This window comes from Pseudorca crassidens, chromosome 3 (assembly GCF_039906515.1).
Source record: "Pseudorca crassidens isolate mPseCra1 chromosome 3, mPseCra1.hap1, whole genome shotgun sequence".
In the NCBI taxonomy this organism is placed as follows: Eukaryota; Metazoa; Chordata; class Mammalia; order Artiodactyla; family Delphinidae; genus Pseudorca; species Pseudorca crassidens.
The window spans coordinates 92,972,106-92,993,372 of record NC_090298.1 but is presented as its reverse complement, the minus strand read 5'-3'; the positions used below and the strand labels follow the sequence as shown (position 1 = coordinate 92,993,372).

At 36.8% G+C, this 21,267-nt stretch overlaps 1 protein-coding gene across 3 annotated transcripts in view; it reads right to left on the bottom strand.

The window, feature by feature from the left end:
• YTHDC2 (YTH N6-methyladenosine RNA binding protein C2) overlaps positions 1-10,128 on the bottom strand; it is a 68,856-nt gene extending 58,728 nt beyond the window's left edge. For all 3 annotated transcript variants that reach the window (XM_067731455.1, XM_067731456.1, XM_067731457.1), the window contains exons 1-3: positions 9,722-10,128; positions 8,095-8,185; positions 1,267-1,463 (exon numbers count right to left, since the gene is read on the bottom strand). In XM_067731455.1, the coding sequence (XP_067587556.1) occupies positions 1,267-1,463; positions 8,095-8,185; positions 9,722-9,908 (475 nt within the window). In that variant the 5' untranslated portion in view covers positions 9,909-10,128. The remainder of the gene's footprint in view (positions 1-1,266; positions 1,464-8,094; positions 8,186-9,721) is intronic.
• Positions 10,129-21,267: the final 11,139 nt, after the last annotated feature.

The window sequence follows — 21,267 nt, the reverse complement described above, 5'->3', positions numbered from 1 at the left end:
GTAATTTCTAATGTAATTCCTTTCAAGTGCTTCTTCTCTACTCAGTCTAAAGTTAAAAAGCAATGCCTCAGCTGTTGTACTGCCACACAATATTCTTAGAGAATGTTACACATTTTTATATCAATCAGAAGGCAAATTTCCCAAAAGTATTTCTGGTGCACAATGTTTAAAAATGAACAAAAATCAATCATTCAAAAATCATTAAAAATAAAACCCAATTTTGATATCCTAAAATAATTTTCAGCCTTGTTTCTATCAATTATAACACAGAAAATTATAATTTTAGAGTAGGAAACAATGTATATTATACTTATAAATTCTGTTACATACAGTATGAAAACACATATGAAAAATAAAAAACCCTCTATGTTTAAAGTTAGCATGTAAGATCATGTGATCAAACAGAATGATATGTGTAAATATAAGGTCCTAATGCTTAACAAATCTCCTAATTGTGCATTCTAGCCAACATCTACATTTAAGCAGATAGGAATACAAAAGGCATGATGTGTTTTATACTCTTCACATAACTCAAAATATTTTTATGTGCATGTATTTTTAAAACTCCTTGATAGCTAGCACCATCCATTTCTACATTCTGCAAACATACTCCACCAATAGAAATTATGCAGATTCTTTCACTGGAGATAATAAAAGAAATAACTTTCTCATTAGAAAAGTTATTTTTCCAAATAGTAAAATTACTTCATTTTATAACCTAAATATATTTATTTATCTACCTTTGAGCAAGTTAATGTACTGAAGACTCTGTCCTGTCTCTTCCCAGAAGCTAAAGTCCCAATTCAAAATCCCACTCATTAGTATGTCACGGCAGCATAATATAGGAAAGTTCAGACTTTGACGTCACATCCCAGCTTTGTGGTTTACTGGCTGGTTGAGTGGCCTTGAACAAATTTAACTGCTCTGAGCCCCAGTTTCTTCACCTGTGAAATAGGGGAAATTCTTACCTTGCAAGGGTTTCTATGAGGCTCTATGTAGAGTTTAGTATACTGTCTAGCACACAATAAGTGCTCAATAAATGTTTAGCTATTACTGTAACACTTTACAAAAAACCCTGTCTAACTTAATGACATGCCTTAACACTGCAATTCATTCCAAAATCTTCACAACTCTTAATCATTTCTAACCAACTATTCAAATTGAGAAATCATATTTCATGTTAGTTTTTAAAAATAAATTTTAAGTGGAAAAAGAACAGTCAAGAAATAATAGGATAAACAAGGAAGCTCCCCAGAAAATACATACCAGCTTCAACTGCAAACACATTTCCTCTTTCTGTTTTAGGCAGAAGTTCAGTACGCTCTTTACTGGTGACAGGAAATCTTTGAATTAGGCTCCTAACAGCATGTTTTGTATTATGAGTCAAATTACAGGTCATCATTGCATGAGCTGTTTCTGATCCATCTTTCTTCTTCACAGTTAGGTATCTACTTGCTCCCTTTCTGAATATTAATAAAAATCATTTATTTACTATATATAGTCAATTTGTTCACATATGATGTATGGCTACTTAGAAAACATGTCTCAAGCAAAACACTGAAAAAGATCAAAATGCTCTGGGATAAGATGCTGGAAATCCCAGAAAATTCAGTAAAGAGAAATTTAATGCTAAACTGTCCACAAGACCATTTTCAATTAAAATGCTGCAAATCCAATTTTAAATCAGCAAAAAAAAAAAGGCTTACTTACCCTTAAGTGTTAAAGTTTGTCTTAGCAGGCTTCATGGTGGATGAAACATCACCAGTTAATACATGCTGGGAAACATATAGAGGGAGAAAATCAGTTTGAACAACAGAATCTAAAATTGATAATGAAAACATTATGGTGGTCCAATTATAACAGTGGTCCAGACTAATATATCCCACTGAATGTTTCTCCAGTATGCTGGTAATGTCACACTCCCATGAAAACCTGTTAAGAAAGCCAAGTTTAGTGGCTGGACCAAAAAAACATAAATCAGCACTACTGATAAGTATTTTCAGATGTATACTGGGGAAAAAAAAAAGTTTTTCAAAGCTTCTGACTCTAGCCTTCAATTATAAGGTAATGATGATTTATAACTGTTCTCAAGTTACCTGATGTAGGTATATTTACTTCTTTAAATGGTCCTAATTATGTCTTTGATGACTTCTGTAGCTTTAGGAGTACTAAGTACAATGTTATACACACAGGAAGTCCTCAAATGTATTTTGAATGATTTAATAATACATGTCTATAATCTAGTACAATGTAGTACTGTAAAAAGCTTGGGTTATGAAAGCAAACAGACTTGGATTTGAATCCTATCTCTACCACCTACTAGCTGTGGGACCACAAGCAAATTATTTAATAGCTCTGAGCCTAAGATGATGATAATAATAATAATAATAATAATAATAATACCTGCCTCAAAAGACTCTTCATATGATTAAATAAGATAATGCATGTAAAGGGCAGTATCTGCTACAAAGTACACATTAAATAAATGAAAGCTATTATTATAATTATAATTATAGCCAGGAAAAAATATCGTTTCTTGTACCAAAAAGAGTTACACAAAACATTTCATAAAATGTTTTGCCATTTGTTAATGCCACTATCATATTATAGAAATGAGCAACAAAGCCACAAATACAATGAAAATTATATATATAATTTTACTAATTCTAAATTAAATTTTAGAATTTTCCTAATTCCTAAATCTAATTTAAATATTTTCAACAATATCTTCACTATAGAGTGACATGAAACTGAAGATTAACCTATACAGCCTTAGCTATCTAAGTCTTCTAAGTGAGGCTTTCAATTTACCAAGATTTTTAATTTCTGGAAACTCCTCAATGAATTATACCCTTTCTATGCCATCATCTACTCCTGGACAAGTGCTTAGTGATGTTTAAATGATGGCATAAAGATGAGCTTATTAAAATCTAACTGATCTAGAAATTTTAGTCATTTCCATGGTAAATCAAAATTATTGGATTCTAGAGATGTTCTCTGTAGTAGGTTCTTTTCCCATGGACTTTTCTGAAACCTCAGTACAGTCATGATAGACTCAATCATTCATTCCCCTTCTGTTCCATGTACTTCATAAAATTTTAACTATAGAAGGCCAGAAGTGTGCTGAAATGAGCACTAGAGCAACAGTCAGGAGGCTTGTGTTCAGCTAGTAATAATCTTTCAATTAACTAGCTATGTGATCAAAAATAAATCATTTTACTTCTCTGACACAGAATTTTAAAACCTCTAGTATTTCTATCAGCTCCAAGATGCTTTAATTTTCTCAAAAATCATCTCAGGAAAGTTTTGCTATATTTCACTTTTAATTTTATTTTATTCATTCATTCAATCATAATCATTCATCATATATTGATTACATACTGTATGCCAGGCACCATGCTAGAAGCTACGATTACAAAGTTGAGGAAAATATACTCCTTCCTCAATAAGCTCACAACTAAAATAACAGGTCAGATTGAAACTTTCCTAACATAGGTTGCCTAATAATAATTCAGCATTAATCTATAACAATAACTCATACTAAGCAAGTGTGAGTACTTAGTCATTACCATTTACAATTTACTAAATTCAGTTTGAACCCAGATGGTGGGACAGAAAGAGAATATCAACTTGATAGTTTTTATGTTTTAGTAAAAAAATTCTACTATTAGTGCTATTAGGGCTCACTCCTACCCCATTCAGCACCACAGTGACACTGATATATAATTAAAAAATTAGTGAAATTTTGGCAAAATATTCACCTCATTATTGTGTGGATGAAAACATTCAATATAGTAGAGTTGTCCTACTATGTAAACTAACACACTGAAATCTCATCATCATGCTTTCATTCCAAGGTAACCAACACTATAATTTGATGAATATCTAGTAGTTCCCTTTACACAGCAAAATTGACTAGAAACTACCTGCACAACATGGAAAAGATGCTAGATAAATGAACTTCACAAGAATTTTTTTAAATAATAACATGTAAGCCCTATATGCCATATTTAAGTATAAAAGTAAATGGCCTACAAATACAGATAAGAACATCATAACTTCTAACTTTCAAAGGGAAAAGTAATCATGCATGTTATAATGAAGTTATGACATTTCAATAGCTTCTTCTTTTTAAAGAAAAAATGATGATATAACTAATCAAATTTGATGCAATTTTAATATTAATAAATGTTTCATTTACACAGCATGTTACTGAGTAATCTACCTCAAATACAACCATACATCTTGCTATTCCCCACTTTACAAACCTGAGAACAGTTTAAAAATCTGCTAAAGAGCCAAAATCTGAAATCACTGCTTAAAAAGCTCACAGCCGCCAAGGAGCTAATGCCTCTAAAAAAATACACATTTGTTTGATGTCTAGTATATACTTAATTTCATATCCCTTTAATTTATACTTCCACTAAGCAGACAGATGCAAAGATCTAACTCCAAACCATTTTCTCCTCAATACTGTAATACAAAATTACAAATTTATTAAAGTTTGAATCATACAAATTTGTGCTTTATTACGATTACCTAGAAAATAATAAACCAAACGAGTTATTTTTGTCACTAAACACAATTATTTTCATGTGATGCTATGTTTGTGGTAAATTTTTTTCTTTTTGTGACTTAATGGACAATAAGCAACTTAGAGATGAGCTTTATCCAATATCTCTGTCTTAACTCCTCGCAGTTCCTAAAACACTGTTATGAACTCACTGTGAAAAACAAAAATTAATTAGCTAAACATTAACTAGGTCTGATTGCTGGCTCTGCCACCTGCTAGCTGTGTGATCTTGGGAAAACTATTTAATTCTCTAAGCTCGAATTGCCTCATCTGTTATACAGGCACCAGGTATTGAAAAAATAGAACCTACCATACAAGACTGTTGTGAGGATCAAATAATCTACTTAAAGCACCTAGCACAATGCCTGTTGCACAAGAGCACTTAATAAATGTTAGCTACTGTTACTATTATTCCTGCGCACTGTAGGGGTTTATTTAATGGATATCCAAAACTTCACTAACAGGGTTCATCACTTTTAACCCATTTTCTGTTTTAGCTAGGGGAAGAGAGGTGGAGTGCGGTATGCAATCTTCCATGGCAGGAGGTAAGGGAGGCAGTAACTCAGATCTGAAAGGGGGTCTTGTTGTACGGTAGAGCCTCCTGGTCAGGGTGAGTAGAATAACTGGATACCTATTAAGCAGCACCTTCAGCAATCACAGGATAAAAAACCTGTACTTGGAAAAACCTACTTTCATACACTTTATATTTTCTCTTTCCACAAGTTTTTAACAAAGTTCATCTTGTAAATTTCTTTTTGTCTAACTTGGACTAAGAAGAATAGGAAAGAATTTTGTTTTATTCATGAACAAATTAAAGACTCAAAAAAGTGTGCTCTTAGAACCAAAACACAGTGACATAGGTTGAGGAAAAACAGAACAAATTACAAGGAGGTGAAATCTGGGGTATGGGAAAACTTGACTGGAATGTCTAAGAAAACGTTAGGATATAGTGAAGAACACAAAATGGGGGTGTTACTCCAACAAGAGTATTTTTACCAAAAGATGAGCAATTATAAAGAAAATAATCAATTCAAAGTAAACCCAACTCTCTAAGAGGAGATGAAAAACAAAATCCAACACATGTGGCCTTCATTTTGAAAGAAAGGAGATTTAAAAAAATTAAAAAGTGATCAGAAAAAAAAAAACTGTAAATTATCACACAGTAAGTCTGGAATCTGTTTTTTGAAAACCTTGTAAGAAACTCAAAATAAACTACGGGATCACAGAATCTTAACCAACACATAGAGATTAACTCCTTCATTTTTTACATTTAAGAAAACAGGCCTTTAAAGTTAAGGGACATGACCAAAGCTAAAGAACAAAGCAGTGACAGACTGGGATTAGAATCCAGGTTTCTTGTCCTTTCCTCCACACCTCTCAAATAGGTATTATGGAATCATAATACCAGGCACAAAAAAAAAAAACAAACATACAACAGAAAGACTAACTTAACAATTATTAACTAACTTAACTATCCTAAATTAACAAAGTTAATTCTAGGAGGTTAAAAATAAAAGATCTTCACTCAAGAGTGAACAGAAAAACCCATACAAGTCAGGTACAAATTCTCATATAAATGAAAAGAAAGGATTTAAGAAATATATTCAAAGTGATTTAGTTCTTTATATATGTAAAAAGAAGGAAAGGCATTTGAAAATGACAAGGACCACTAGAAAAACATTGTACTAAGTTTGCTCAAAGATAAAAAGGGATTGGGAAAGAGCTAGGACATTTACTAAGAAGAGGATTTATGGAACACTAGATATAGGGAGTAGGGATGAGATAATAGGTGGGGTTGCCTTGATTCCCTTAGCATCTCTTTCCTGTTTCCTCTTTCTGTCTCTTCAATGTTTCTTCATCCCCCTTTTTTTGTCCTGATAACTTGCTCTCCCCTTCCCCCCCAAACTTTTTTTCGTCTCTGGACCATCCTTTAAAGGATCATGCTACTGAACAAAAGTAGAGGTAGTCTAGTCCAATGGACTGCTTTTCTAAGAGTAATTTCTAAAGGTCATTTCCAAGTTCACTGTTTAGAATTAAAAACCCATGTAACCACAGAAATGATGTAGCTGCAGAACAGTGTGTTTATAACAGATATTTTCTAGTGCAGGCCCACAATCTCTTATCTACTACCCTTAAATTCAAACAGCTCTGAAAAGTGGCAGACTTCTGAAAGTCTGCAGCAACTTCATTTGGCAGCAAAGCCTGGTTAAATTAACATGAAGCTATTTATGATCTTTATTTACCTTAGTGTCAATAATCATACATTTTTCAGCAAGAAATATAACATACTGCTAATATACCCTATTGCCTTTCTGAAATCTGAAAATCTGCATCTCAAAACATATTTGGCCCAGGCCCTTTTGGACAAAGGATTGTGGCCCTGCGCCTTCTTTTTATTTTCAAGTGCAATATTTTACCTATCCAGATGACTATAATATGGGTGGAACCTTCCCAGGACGCCAACACTGCTTTTAGTGATGTTCAAAGTGCACATGCACCTAAGCTACATCCCTTGTCTCAGTCAGTAACTGTATCATCACTATGGTGGACATTCATATGAAAGACATTGCAACCTCAGCTACTTTCACCTTAGGACCTTCTATTTAGTTATTAATATATTTACTTAATTAAGGCTTTGTTTTCCCTCTTCTTAACCTAAAAGCTGGAAGCTGAAATTTCATCTTTTTTTCCCCCAATCTCAGTGGTTCTCAACCAGGAGCAATATTGCTCCCAGGGAAGATTTTGGAAATGTCTAAAGACATTTTTGGTTGTCACAACTGGGGGTGGAAGTGTTACTGGCATGTAGTGGGTGAAGGCTAGGTATGCTACTAAACATCCTACAATGCACAAAATAGCCCTCCACAATAAAGAATTATATAGTCCAAAACGTCAATAGCACCAATACTAAGAACTCTATATCAATCCCATCATTCTTATTCCCAAAATAAAATAACTCCACAGAATTTTAGAGTTCTTCAATATGGATGGCTCAAATGACTTTTCCCCACTATGGATAAGTGATCTTCAAAAAATATTTAAGTTTCCTCTTGTTCAGTTTTATTTAATCAGTTCTAATCATCAGATTCGTGACTTGGTATGAAAAAAAACAACAAGCATGTGTTCTAAAACCATACCATTATAGTACAGTAGCATTAAAAGAGAAAAGTTCTGTAAATAATTGTACTTATTATTTTTAGTCCATCCATTCTTCAAGAAAAAAGTTTTGGTTTCCATACAAGAAGAGAATACCTTTCTCAATGCAATCAACTTCAACTTTTAAACCATTCTCTTTACATCTTAAAATTTACCTTCTTCTCCCACTCTCCCCCAATCAGGGAAAACAAAAAAGGGGGACAGTAAGAAAAGCAAAGAGCTGAGTTTGGTACAGACATGAATCAGATCATCTACACACAATATAATTAAGGATGTGAATCTAACTAAAGCAGTAATAACTATTTAGTCAAAAACATTTCTCTTTTTCGGTAAGTAATTTTTTCAATTAAGAAAACTTGTCAGCTTACCCTTTACTTTTAGAAACCAAACCAAGAGACTGACTCAATCGATGAATAAAGGCTCTTTCCGTACTGGTCAAAGAAGAAGGAAATTCCATTTCTACATGGAAAAAAACACAAAGCATCATTTGTGGATCGGCAATTTTCCTTCAAGGTACTTCAATACACATATATGTTTATAAAATATGAAAAATCATATAAACATATAATCAAATTATCATATTTTATGTGAAAAATAGATATAAGCATTCCTAGGAGATACTGTGGGTTTGATTCCAGACCCTTGTAATAAAGTGAATATCATAATAAAGCAAGTCATACAAATTTTTTTGGTTTCCAGGGCCTATGTTGGTTTGTTGGTTTCCAGGGCCTATGTTATGTTTACACTACACTGTAGCCTATTAAGTGTGCAACAGCATTATGTCTTAAACAACAACATACACAATTAATTTAAAAATCCTTTATTGATAAAAAATGCTAACCATCATCTGACAACATGGAGTTGCCACAAACCTTCAATTTGTAAAAAAACACAGTATTTGCAAAGCACAATAAAGTGAAGTGCAATAATGAGATATGCCTGTACTAATTAACCACTGAATGTCTACCAGAATTCTGGTATTAATAACATTTAAACCTAAATGTGATAAAGGACCCTGATGTTCACCAAAGATTAGTCCTCTTGTGCTGAAATCTTGAGCTCCTGATGAACATATTTTACTATCTTAACTTACTTGCTTAACCAACAAAATGTTTATTTCCTTCAAGGATGAGGTATGCTCAAGTATTATGAATGCTCAGTATCAGATTCCAGTGTCTTTGCCTTCAAAAACTGCATAGAATCCCTATTTCACTGTCTCAGACTGGATATGATGCTGTATATTTCTGGGGCTTCACCTCTGTTTAATGAAAGTTCAGAATCACTCTGTCCAGGTCCTTTTTTGGGGGGAGAGGGAAAGACTCTAAGCTTCCAGAATAAGGGGTTCTCTACTTAGAGCAGCAAATCGGAATGAGCTCTCAATATACTGTACTGATCACAGGTCAGCTGGTTCTGCACTGTGTGACCCAAGACAAGTAGCTTTCCAACCTTAAGAGGTATGGAAGACGTTTCGTCTAACAGAACGAGTTTCTTTTTTTTTTTTAAGTGTTTAGAGTGATACTTCCAGGATGTAAACAAAGCACTACATATTGCCACTGCATTTATTCGTCGAATTTTCTTCTGTTCCTCTACTTCCGAAACTCAAACTAAACGTACCTCGATTAAGGCTACCACCACCTCCTTTAAAAAAAAAAAAAAAAAAAAAAGTAGAGGCTTAACAATACCTAAAAGTTGTGGCAAAGCTACCGAAAGGCCTCTCCCTGGGGAAAGAAATGCCTCCTGCAGTTGAGCAACCTGATTTTCGTGCCTTCGGACGCCAGACAAGTGCCCCGTAACCCGGCTGAGCCGCAGGACGCCACGGGGCTCTTCACATCCCCGGGCAAGGCTCACAACTCTGGCCCCAGCCCCGCGCCCGCTTCGCCCGGGCCCGGTGGACCGCCCCCGTCTCCCCTCCCTCCGGTGAGGCAGCCCCTTCCCACGAGGGACCGGGCTTCCGGGAGGTGGGGCAGCCGGCGGGGTCCCTGTCGGGAACCTCACCTCTCTGGTCCCCGTATCGGAAACGCTCCAGAGCGATATTGACCGCGATCTTCACCTCCTCGTCTATACGAATGTCCTTCAGCCCCTTGGCCCGGCCGCCTCCCGCAGGGCCACACGGCACCGGGCCGCTGCCGCCGCCCCCTCCAGGAGCCGACGGCCGGTGGGAGACGCTACTCGGCCTGGACATGGCCCTGAGGATGTGTTCTCCTCGCGGTACAGCGGCCAGGCCTGCTGGCTGACGGCCAACGACAGGGAAAGTGGGCCTCGGGGGCCTTGGCGGGTTCAAACGGCTCCACAGGCTACCTGCGCTGGATCGGGCTCACCGGAAAGCTCCCGGTGTCCACAACAGCCGATGAGGCGCCGGCGACGCTAGAGTGCCAGCCGGGCAGAGAGCGCGGGCGTGATGACGTCACCGGGGCCGGCGCCGGTGACCTCAGCACGCCGACTGTCCCTGGCGTCCTGCGCGCTGCGTCCAAATCTCCAGCTCCCTGTCGAGCTGGTTCTACCTGTCGTCTCCTGTCCCCACGCACCGCCCCCACGCACCGTCCTGAGGGCCTCTCGTTCAACCACTTATTCAGTCGCTCGCTATTTGGTTAAATCATTAATTCATTCAGTAAGCATGTGTGGGCTTCTACTATGTGCCCTAGATATACATTGGGGAACCAGACAGAAAGGGCTCCTGCCTTCGTGGATTTTACATTCTAGTCGGGGTAGAGTTGCCAGATTTAGTAAACAAAAATACAGGATGCCCAGTTTATTGGAATTTCAGATAAGGAACACAATTTCAGTATAGGTATTTCCCATGCAATATTTGGGAGCACACAGAGTAAAGAATTATTCGGTACCTGAAATGCAAATTCAACTGAGTGGCCTTATTTTATCTGGCAACCCTATATGGGAATAACAGACAGTAGACAAAAAAATGATTAAAGGTAGTTGTAAGTGCTATGTGAGATAATGGAATAGGAAGATGCAACCCTTTAGTTTGGGATGTCAAGGAAGATTATGAGAATGTCCATTTGCTTGTATACAATTCCACTAACATAAACCTCAACCCAGCCACCCTAATTACTTCCACTCTAGTCTTCCTATTATCCATTCTCCAGAAAGCAACTAGAGTGATCTTTTTAAAAACACAGTTGGCTTTCAGTATCTTTGGGTTCCTTATCACTGCTTCAACCAACCACTAAACCAAAAAAAAAAAATTTTCAATTCCAGAAAGTTCCAAAAAGCAAAACTTGAATTTACTGTGCACTGCAACTATTTACATAGTATTTACATTGCATTAGGTATTATAAGTAATTTAGAGATTATTTTAGGTACATAAGAGGATATGTATAGGTTATATACAAATATTACTGCCATTTTATACAAGGGACTTGAACATCCTTGCATTTTGGTATCCTCAAGGAGTCCTGGAACCAATCCCCACAGATAGAGAGACAACTGTACAAGCCAAGTAGGTTAACACCCCTACACAAGGCACTCCAATTGCTCCCCATTGCAACTATAAAACACCCTCAATTCCTTACCATGACCCTGAAGACCCTGCCTAATCTGGCCTCTGTCTACCTCCCACCATTCTCATCCTCACAGTGCTCAAATGCACAGTGCTCAAATGCACTGTTCTTTCTGTCCCTTGAACACAACAAGCTTATTACAGCAGGGGAACTTTCCACTTGCACAGTTTTCTCCTGCACATGACAATCTTCCTCCCAGTACTTCACATGGATGCCTCTTTCTCCTCATATAAGCCAGGATTCCATCCGTTACCTAGATAGGCTCTCCCACATCAACCCATTATCATTTACCCCTGTTTGAAATTATTTTGTTTATTTATATATTTATTATTTGCTCTTTTCACTATAATATAAGCTTTTTAGGAGCAGGAACCTTATCTTGTTTGTCACTGTTTCAACAGTAGCTAGAACTGTATGGTCATACAATAAAAATTTATTGGTTTTCCATATTGTAGAATCTGGAATTAAGATTTGTCATCTCTATCCTCTGAAAACTTTCTTCATAATCCTTGGGATCCTAATCAATTTGATTTGCTACTAGAAAGAGTTCTGGATAAGCAGAAATAAGTCCTGTGTCCTGGTCCTGTCATGGTTACCAGTGAACTGTGTGAACATTTTCTACTATGTTGATCCTAATTTCCTTAGCTGTTCGTAATAATGCCTGCCATTTATTAAGTGCCCAGGGGCACTGTCTTTATTTTTCCAATCCTCACAAAACCATATGAAGTAGTTATATTCCCTCATGATACAAATGAGTAAACAGGCTGGATGAGGTTAAAAACTGGTCCAAGGCCATGCTAGTGATAATTAATGAGGTAATAGAAAAAAAGCCCAGCTGATCATGAGGCCTAGCTTCATTCCAGGACAAATCATAAATAGAAGATAATACCTGGATGCACCAAATATATTGTGATAAAACTGAAAACATTTTATGTGGGGTAAGACACATATTGCTTTCAATTTCACTCGATAACCTCTTTGTTCCACACTTTATTGGCTCCATCATTTATTAGCTTTGTGACTTGACTACTTACTTTGCCTTCTGAGCTTCTGGTTTCCCATCTGTAAAATGGGTATATTTAATATTCATTTTATAGTATTGTGAATTTGACATAATATGTAAGTATTAGGCATTGATCTAATGTGTGCTTCTTCTTTCCTTCTTTCCTTTATTTTGGAATAAATGCCAAAATATTTGTATTCCTAGTACCTAGTAAACATATGGAATATGTTCATTGAAATAAAAGAGAATATTTACTTAAGTTACATAGCAGTAAATTATAAAGTCAATCAGATTCTACATTATCTAATGTTTTTGCATACTCCTAGAAATTCCTGGTGCTTAGGGTGAACACTGCAATTCTACTTTTTACATGTGCTTCAGAAAAAAATTAAAAATAAGGAAGATATGGAATATTTACAAATGATTTCAAGTTGAACTTACTGTCAGATAGACCTAAAGTTTTTTGTTTTTTGTTTTTTGCTGTACGCGGGCCTCTCACTGTTGTGGCCTCTCCCGTTGCCGAGCACAGGCTCCGGACGCGCAGGTTCAGCGGCCATGGCTCATGGGCCCAGCCGCTCCGCGGCATGTGGGATCTTCCCGGACCGGGGCACGAACCCGTGTCCCCTGCATCAGCAGGCGGACTCTCAACCACTGCGCCACTAGGGAAGCCCCAGACCTAAAGTTTTAATCTTTGTTTTTGCCACTTTATAGTTATGGCCTTGTGCAAGGACTTAATCTCCCTATGCTTTAATTTACCCATCCATAAAATGTGTGTGATAAAAACACCTATATCACAGCATTATTACGGGAATTAAGTTAGACTGTATTACCTTTATGCAGATGAAGTACTTAGTACAATTCCTGGCTCATCCTTAGCATTCAGTACTAACTAGATACTTTTGACTTCAAGTAACAGGAAACTAAAGATTAAAAAAAGGCCCAAAATAAGGACATTTATCATCTTACATAGCAAGAAGTCTTAGGATAGGGTGGTTCCAGGAATGATTAGTTCAACATTGTACATCAATGCCCTCAGTCATGCAGAATCTGTTCAGCTTAGCACTCTGCCTCCTAAGAGTGTTTGACACTCCCCTCTTGGTTGCAGATCCAAGTAAGCACATCATCACACAGAACCAGATAAAGGCAAGATAAGTGCCCCCATCTGATGTTTCTTTTTAAGGTAAAGAAAAACTTTCCTAGAAGTCCCAGACATAGACATCCTTATGTCTCCTAGCCAGAACATGGCTAACCCAATAACCAGCAAAGAAAAATGGGATTACCATGAAAGGTCTGGTCTTTTTTGAAAGAGGTGGTCACCTAGAAGAGAATGGAGAAAATTGGGGTTCTCATAGCAAGTAAAAAGGGATGGAGAATGACTACTGGGTAGGCAACCAAAGATATTATGGTAGTCAGCAGTGATGTTTGTCAAATATTTCTGGTTTTCTTCCTTCCCAGGGATGTCCCAGAACTATACTTCCTGGCCCTGTTTCAGTTAGGTGGGAACATATGATTAGTTCTGGGCAAGGAGGAGTGAGTTGAAGTGCTATGTTTCACTTTCATGTTGACCTCACTTTTCGCTGCAGTTAGCTGCAAACAACTAACAAAACATGTCTAAGAAAGAAAAGTGAATTTATCTTATTACAAATTATTTAAAAACTACAAAAGAACATTGCTGAGAAAAACTTAAAGACAAACAAATTAAAACATATACTGTGTTCAGGGATCAGAAGACTCAGTAGTGTTAAGATATCAACTCTCCTCTCATTAGTCTATGAATTCAACATAATCCCAATCAAAATCCCAGCACAATTTTTTTCTAAAAAAGTAACAAGCTGATGCTTCATATGGAAATGCACTAAAATAGCCCAAACAACTTTGAAGCAGAAAAAAAGTTTGAGGGCTAACACAACCTGATTTAAAGACTTAGTATAAAGCTGCATTCAACAAGATAGTGTGGTACAGACATAAAGGTGAACAAATAGATCATTGGTACAGAATAGAGTGTCCAAAAATAGACCCACATATATTAGGACAACTGACTTTTGACAAAGGTAAAAAGATAATTCACTGGAGAAAGGCTGGCCTTTTCAACAAGTTGTGCTGGAACTGAATGGCCAAATGCAAATAAGATTTTAAAAATAATCCCAAACCTTCCCTCACCCCATACACAAAAGTTAACTCAAAATGGATTATAGGCATTACCTAAATATAAGAGGTAAAACTACAGAACTTCTCGAAGAAAACATAAGAGAAAATCTTTGTGACCTTAGGTTAGACAAAGATCTTTTTAGATATAACACCAAAAATACAAACCATTAAAGGAAAGAATTGATAAATTGGATTTCATCAAAGTTAAGAATTTTGCTTTTTGGGGGCTTCCCTGGTGGCGCAGTGGTTAAGGGTCCGCCTGCCAATGCAGGGGACATGGGTTCGATCCCTGGCCCAGGAAGATCCCATATGCTGTGGAACAACTAAGCCTGTGCGCCACAACTACTGAGCCTGTGCTCTAGAGCCCACAAGCCACAACTACTGAGCCCATGTGCCACAACTACTGAAGCCCACACACCTAGAGCCCATGTTCTGCAACAAGAGAACCCATGACAATGGGAAGCCTGTGCACTGCAATGAAGAGTAGCCCCTGCTCGCCGTAGCTAGAGAAAGACTGCACATAGCCATGAAGACCCAACACGGCCAAAAGAATTTTGCTCTTTGAAAGACATTGTTAAAAGAATGAAAAGATAAAACACAGACTGGGGGGAAGAATTTGCAAATCATATATCTGATAAAAGCCATGTCCAGAATATATAAATAACTCTCAAATACCATAATAAGAAAACAAACAACCCAATGTTTTAAACTGGGCAAAGTTTGAACAGGCACTTCACCGAAGAAGATATATGGGTGGCAAATAAACACATTAAAAATGCTAAATATTATTCATCATTAGAAAAATGTAACTTAAATCCACAAAGGGATGCCACTACATAACTATCAGAATGTCTAAAATTAACTGATTTTACAAAGTATTAGAGAGCTAGTTGAGGAACTGGAATTCTCATACACTAGTGATGGGAAAGAAACCACTTTGGAAACAGTATGGCAGCTTCTTTAAAAAGTAAAACACACAGTTACCATAAAATCCAGCCATTCCATTCCTAGGTATTTATCCAAGAAAAATGGAAGCATATATCTGTACATAGACAAGAACACAAATGTTCATAGTAGCTTTGTTTGTAATAGCCCAAACACAGGAAAGAATCCAAATATTCATCAGCAGGTGAATGGATAAACAAATGGTGATACATGCATACAATGCAATACTGCTCAACTATAAAAAGAATGAACTATATATTGTTACACACAGTAACATGGATGAAGCTCAAAATAAGTATGCCAAATGAAGAAAGTCAGACAAAAAGAGTACATCTATATAATTTCATTCATGTCACACTTAGAAAGTGCAAACTAATCTATAGTGACAGCAGATCAGTGGTTGCCTAGGGATAACATGGAGAGGAAGGAATTTCAAAGGGACATGAGGAAACTCTTTGGGGTGATGGATATATTCATTACCTTGATTTGGGTGATGGTTTCACTTATGTATACATATATCAAAGCTTTTAAAATTATACACTGTGAATATGTGCTATTGTATGTCAATTATACCTTAATAAATTTGTTTTAAAAAAAAATAACCTACAAGACTCTGAGTCTAGTACTATTTTTTCCTACACAATATCAGAAGGCATATTCCCTCCTTTATAAAAGTCATTCTTGGACCTCCAGATAAAGAGTTGTTGTGTGATCTTTTATGTTTTAAACTGACATATAATTTCAATCCAAATTGAATGATCAAATATTCTGTATTAATTAAATATTCCCTTATACAAGGTACGAAATTGTAGGTCTGTTTAGCTCAGATAATTAATTTATCTAAAGTAAACATGTCTAATTATCCACAGAAAAATATCTCGGATATGGTTTTGCTAAAAGGGGAAGAACGGCTATCTTGGAAGGCAGAATATTTTAATTCCCAGAAGATACATTAAGACTTTATAAGAAATTAGAAAGTAAGCCACAGAGAACAGCCATCTCCTTCACTAAAGTAGAAAAGACCACACAACTGCTAATATATCCATATAGAATTTGAATTAGCAACTCAGTATCAGTCAAAGAATAATTATTGTCCCACCATGTTAGTCATTTTCCTACAGTACCTCACAGGATGTCACAGAGTTACAAATAATGATAATTTAGAAACTAAAACCAAAAACCTAACCCAACAAAGAGACTTACATACATAAACACTCAGATTTTTATTTGTCTTAGAGATTAAGGTGAAGAAAATGTGTCCTGAATTGAAACCTTGAGTCTCCTTATTACACCCAAGTTTTGGTGTTTTCCCACTGACTTCATTATTTACATATCAAAAATATTCCCAAATAATAATAAAATTGTTGTGCTCAGCCCTAGTTAGATAATATGATTTAATTGGAAGAAATCTAGCTGCTCCTTAATTTTGACAAGTTATTGAGTCTCTCTAGTACTTCTCAAATTTTTCACTTCATGGCACACATAGAAAATTACAATATTTTCATGGCACTGTAGCTATGGCAAAGATGCTAGTGCTCATAAATTTTCATGTTTTCCTCTTCTTTCTAAGCACACTAGACCACATTTCTTCCATATTCTCCCATGTTTCTGTCCCTATTTTTGCCGTGAAATTGTGACACTAAATAGCTAAGTGCCGGCCAGTGGAATGTGGACAGAAGTGATTTATCCTACCCCTCTTGTGATCCTCCCTCTTCTCTAGTCTGCAGCCAGATTTTGGAAGAAGGAATTACAAACAAGGAAAGGGGGAAAGCCAGAATGAGGTCTGTGGTGTTGGACTGGAATTAGCAGTATCAGTATGAAATTATGGCTTTTAATATATATACACAAAGGGATAGGTAAAGAAATAAAAATAACTATGTAAGAATGTATGTGTGAGTGTAAACACTGAGATGGCCTAGAAGCAGACATCCCAATATTATTGTGTACATCTAGCACTCAGATCCTATTTTCCAAATTCCATTCTCCAATAAAAAGAACCAAGGCTCCCTAAAGAAATGGTTGACTCCGGGGCTGGAATAGGACAGAAACAAGATGAACCTGAAACATTTTTATGTGTCAGAAGGTAAGGAATTGCTCAAAACAGGATACAGGCTTATCAAAAGAACACAGGAGCCAACCTCAAGGAGCTCTTTCCTAGGGGCTAATGCTGGCACAATCTGACTAATAAAATAGTGATAGTATTGGAATATAACCCATAAAATAAAATAAACATCCATGAGCCCACGGTAATATTAATACATAACTGGATGTATAAGTAAAGGAGGGATAGGACAGCTCTTCCTTACAGAAGGATTCTAATTATAAATGGTGATGGGAAAACTGGACATACACAAACAGAAGAATGAAACTGAACCCCTATCTTACACCATGCACAAAAATTAACTAAAGATGGACTAAAGATTCGCACATAAGACTTGAAACCATAAAACTCCTAGAATAAAACAGGGAGTAAGCTTTTTGACATTGGCCTTGGCAATGACTTTTTTGGATTAGGCAACAAAAGCTCAAATAAACAAGTGGAACTACATCAATCTAAAAATCTTCTATTCTGCAAAGGAAACTATCAACAAAATGAAAAGGCAACCTATGAAATGGGAGAAAATATTTGCAAACCACATATCCCATAAGGGGTTCATAATCAAAATATATAAGGAACTCACACAATAGCAAAACGACAAATAACCCAAGTAAAAATGGGCAAAAGACCTGAATAAGTATTTCTTCATTTGTATGAAAACATACAAATGGCCAACAGGTACACGAATGGTGGAAATGTAAACTGGTACAGCCACTGTGGAAAAGAGAATTGTTACTTCTCAAGAAATTAAAAGTAGAACTACCATATGATCCAGCAATCCTCCTTCCGGGTAGAAATCCAAAGGAAACAAAACCACTATCTGGAAGAGATATGTTTATTCCCATGTTCATTGTAACATCATTCACGATGGGAAACAAAGTGTTTGTCAATGGATGAAAGGATTAAGAAAATATGGCATATACACACACACACACAATAAAATATTATTCACACTTTTTTTAAAAATAAGGAAATTCTATCATTTGCAGCAACATGGATGAACCTGGAGGACATGATGCTAAGTGAAATAAGCCAGACAGAGAAAGACAAACACTGCATGTGGAATTATAAGCACTTATATGTGGATTTGTTTTTTTTTAAGAAAGAAAAAAATGTCAAACTCATCAAAACAGAGAATAGAAAGGTGCTTGTCAGGGGCTGGGAGGTGGAAGAAATGGGGAGACTCGGGGGGAGGAAGAAGTCATGTACTAACATGCTTGTGAGTCACTAAAAAGGATCCTGAGGGAGTTCCCTGGCGGTCCAGTGGTTAGGACTCCAAGCTTCCACTACAGGGGACACGGATTCAATCCCTCGTTGGGGAACTAAGATCCTGCATGCTGCGCAGCATGGCCAAAAATTTTTTTTTAATTTTAATTAATTAATTTTTAAGAAGGATCCTGAGCCCTGCCCTCCTAGAGGAGAACAAAACAGAAACTCCAGATGGTCTGGGAGATCCTCTAAGAGCCTGACCTGTGCAGCTTTCCCAGGTGGATCCCCAAGGAGGCAGCCTGGGAAAGTGGTGGTGTGGCCTGTCTAGGCAGGTGGGGCTCAGTGTGGTGTAGAACAGCAGGCGATTCCTGGTGCCCAAAAGGGGCCCAGAATTGGCAGAGACATACACCAGACCTGAAGGTTTTGTGCAGCTGGGAACAAGGAATGAAAGACTTAGAAGTTACCAATGTTGTTTGACAACAAAAGAGAGAAACCCTTCCCACATTTCCTGATGCCCTGATACCCCTTAAGTCCTCCAGAGTTTAGAAGCAAGCCTAGGGGTGTATTAGGGGCCACTGAACTGACTGAGATTAAGTTAATTACAGAGAAATGAAGTCCTACATATCAGAATCTGTGGAGTGAAATTTGTCCCCACTACCTGAGTTAATTGTGAAATTTCTTCCAGCTCAATCATTTATTACATGTATAATTACACAGACATCAAAAATATATATTTTGCTAATACTCTGTATATCTATCTACATAAAGGTATATTAATAGGTTGGCCACAAGGTGGTACTAGAAAATGATCTTTTGCTCTAGGCCTTCCTTGACCATCACTGGTTTTAATATACAACTGTGAACAACTATAATTGCAGTAATCAGAGTAGAGGTTGAGATGGCAGAGACTGGGTTCATGTGAGGCAGTGTGCATATTTAAAAACCATAAAAATAAACCCTTTCTATGAAAGTTTCTATTAACTATTTTGTATTCTTCCTCTTTTTCTTATCCACTATCATGTCATCATAGACTATCCCAATTGTTACCTGAAACATCGAACACTATATATTCAGCACTCAGGGAAAAATTTAAATACACATGGTGTTTTAGATCCCAGAGTGTAAATTTTAAATGAATATTTTTACAGGATGTGCCTCAAACATATCTGGGACACCCTTAAACCTCTCCGAAATACTAAAGCTCAGTGCCAAAATGAGAACACAATAGACCAGCAAATGCACTGTGTAACTAAAACAGCACCTGCTATCTCATGCTGAGGATAACCAAGGAGAGGAGGAAGGTCACCTCTTCCAGGTGCAGTCTTGCTAGGTTTTTTTTTTAAATAGATGTAATTTTAAAGAGATGCACAGTAAAAAAAAAGAGAGAAGAGGTATGGAAAAGCTCACAGTTAAGAACTTTCTAAGCAAAGGGGTGGTGTCGAAGACAAAGTACCATGTCACAACCCTGAAGACTACCCACTGGGAACAAGGCGAGGCAGGTTGAAGGAAGCAAGGAAGAAAGCAGTGACCTGAGGGGAGACGTGTAAGTCTAGTCTATGGTCTGGCAGAAGAGGAAATTGATTTTACAGGGAAGCAGAACCACTATGTGGCTTGAAGACAGGAGTGATAAAAATATGCCCACTGGCATACATCCCTGTAGAACTGTAAGGAAATGAAGCTGTTAGGAAGCCAGTCAAGAGCAGGCTGTAAAAATCAAGGATTTCACTGTGATTGTAAGAAGAATCAGATAAGAATCTATGAGAGGAGATGCAGTAGGGTGAGGAGAGTGAATGTCCCTAAGTTTCTCCCTCAGGAGAATGTTCGAAAGAACTCAGATATGAAGAGGGAGAACCTGTCTATTTGTGGAGCCCTCTCCTGGAAACCACTTTCTGGGACATTCTGAGGAGAAGAAAACATAAAAAAAAACTACTGACAGAAAAAAAATTTATCACTAAATATTTACTGTTTCCATTTTATTAAAGAATCTAGTTTTTAAAGCTTAGGCCAAATTTACCTTTACATGTAGTCAAAGAAGAATTAGACACATTTTCCTCTACCTTAACAGTATATTTACACTCCACAAAATAATGACTTTATTTTCCCCATGGCACACTTAGTACTTTGTAAATATAATACTTTGTCTCTCACTGATATTTTTCTTTAAAATCTTCACCAGCAAATCCCGGTAATCACTGAATCTGGGTAATGAGTATAAGAGTTCTCTTTGTACCATTCTCTTTACTTTGGAACATGTTTGAAAATGCTGCTAATTTTTAAAAAAGTCTTTCCAGCTCCAACAAGTATCAAGTTAATAAACCTACATCACATGTAGGACAGGTTAAGAGAGTAAAAATTGCTTTAAGAAATGCAATCACTTTGTTTGAATAGATCATCTGAAAGTAGTCAACTTCATCCAAAAGTAGTCAACTTCAGCAACAGCTCCAGAAGAAAGACCAACCTGGTAACCTCTGGTTGAGGAATAATGTTTAAGAATAATGCTTTCAAATGTTTTGAGGATTTTTCTGTCATGCTTACTTTGGCAAACTGGCTCATGGCTAACACTGGAAGGGAAGGGGGCTACATGAGTAAAAGGAGATTGTATTAGTCAGCTCAGGCTGCTGAG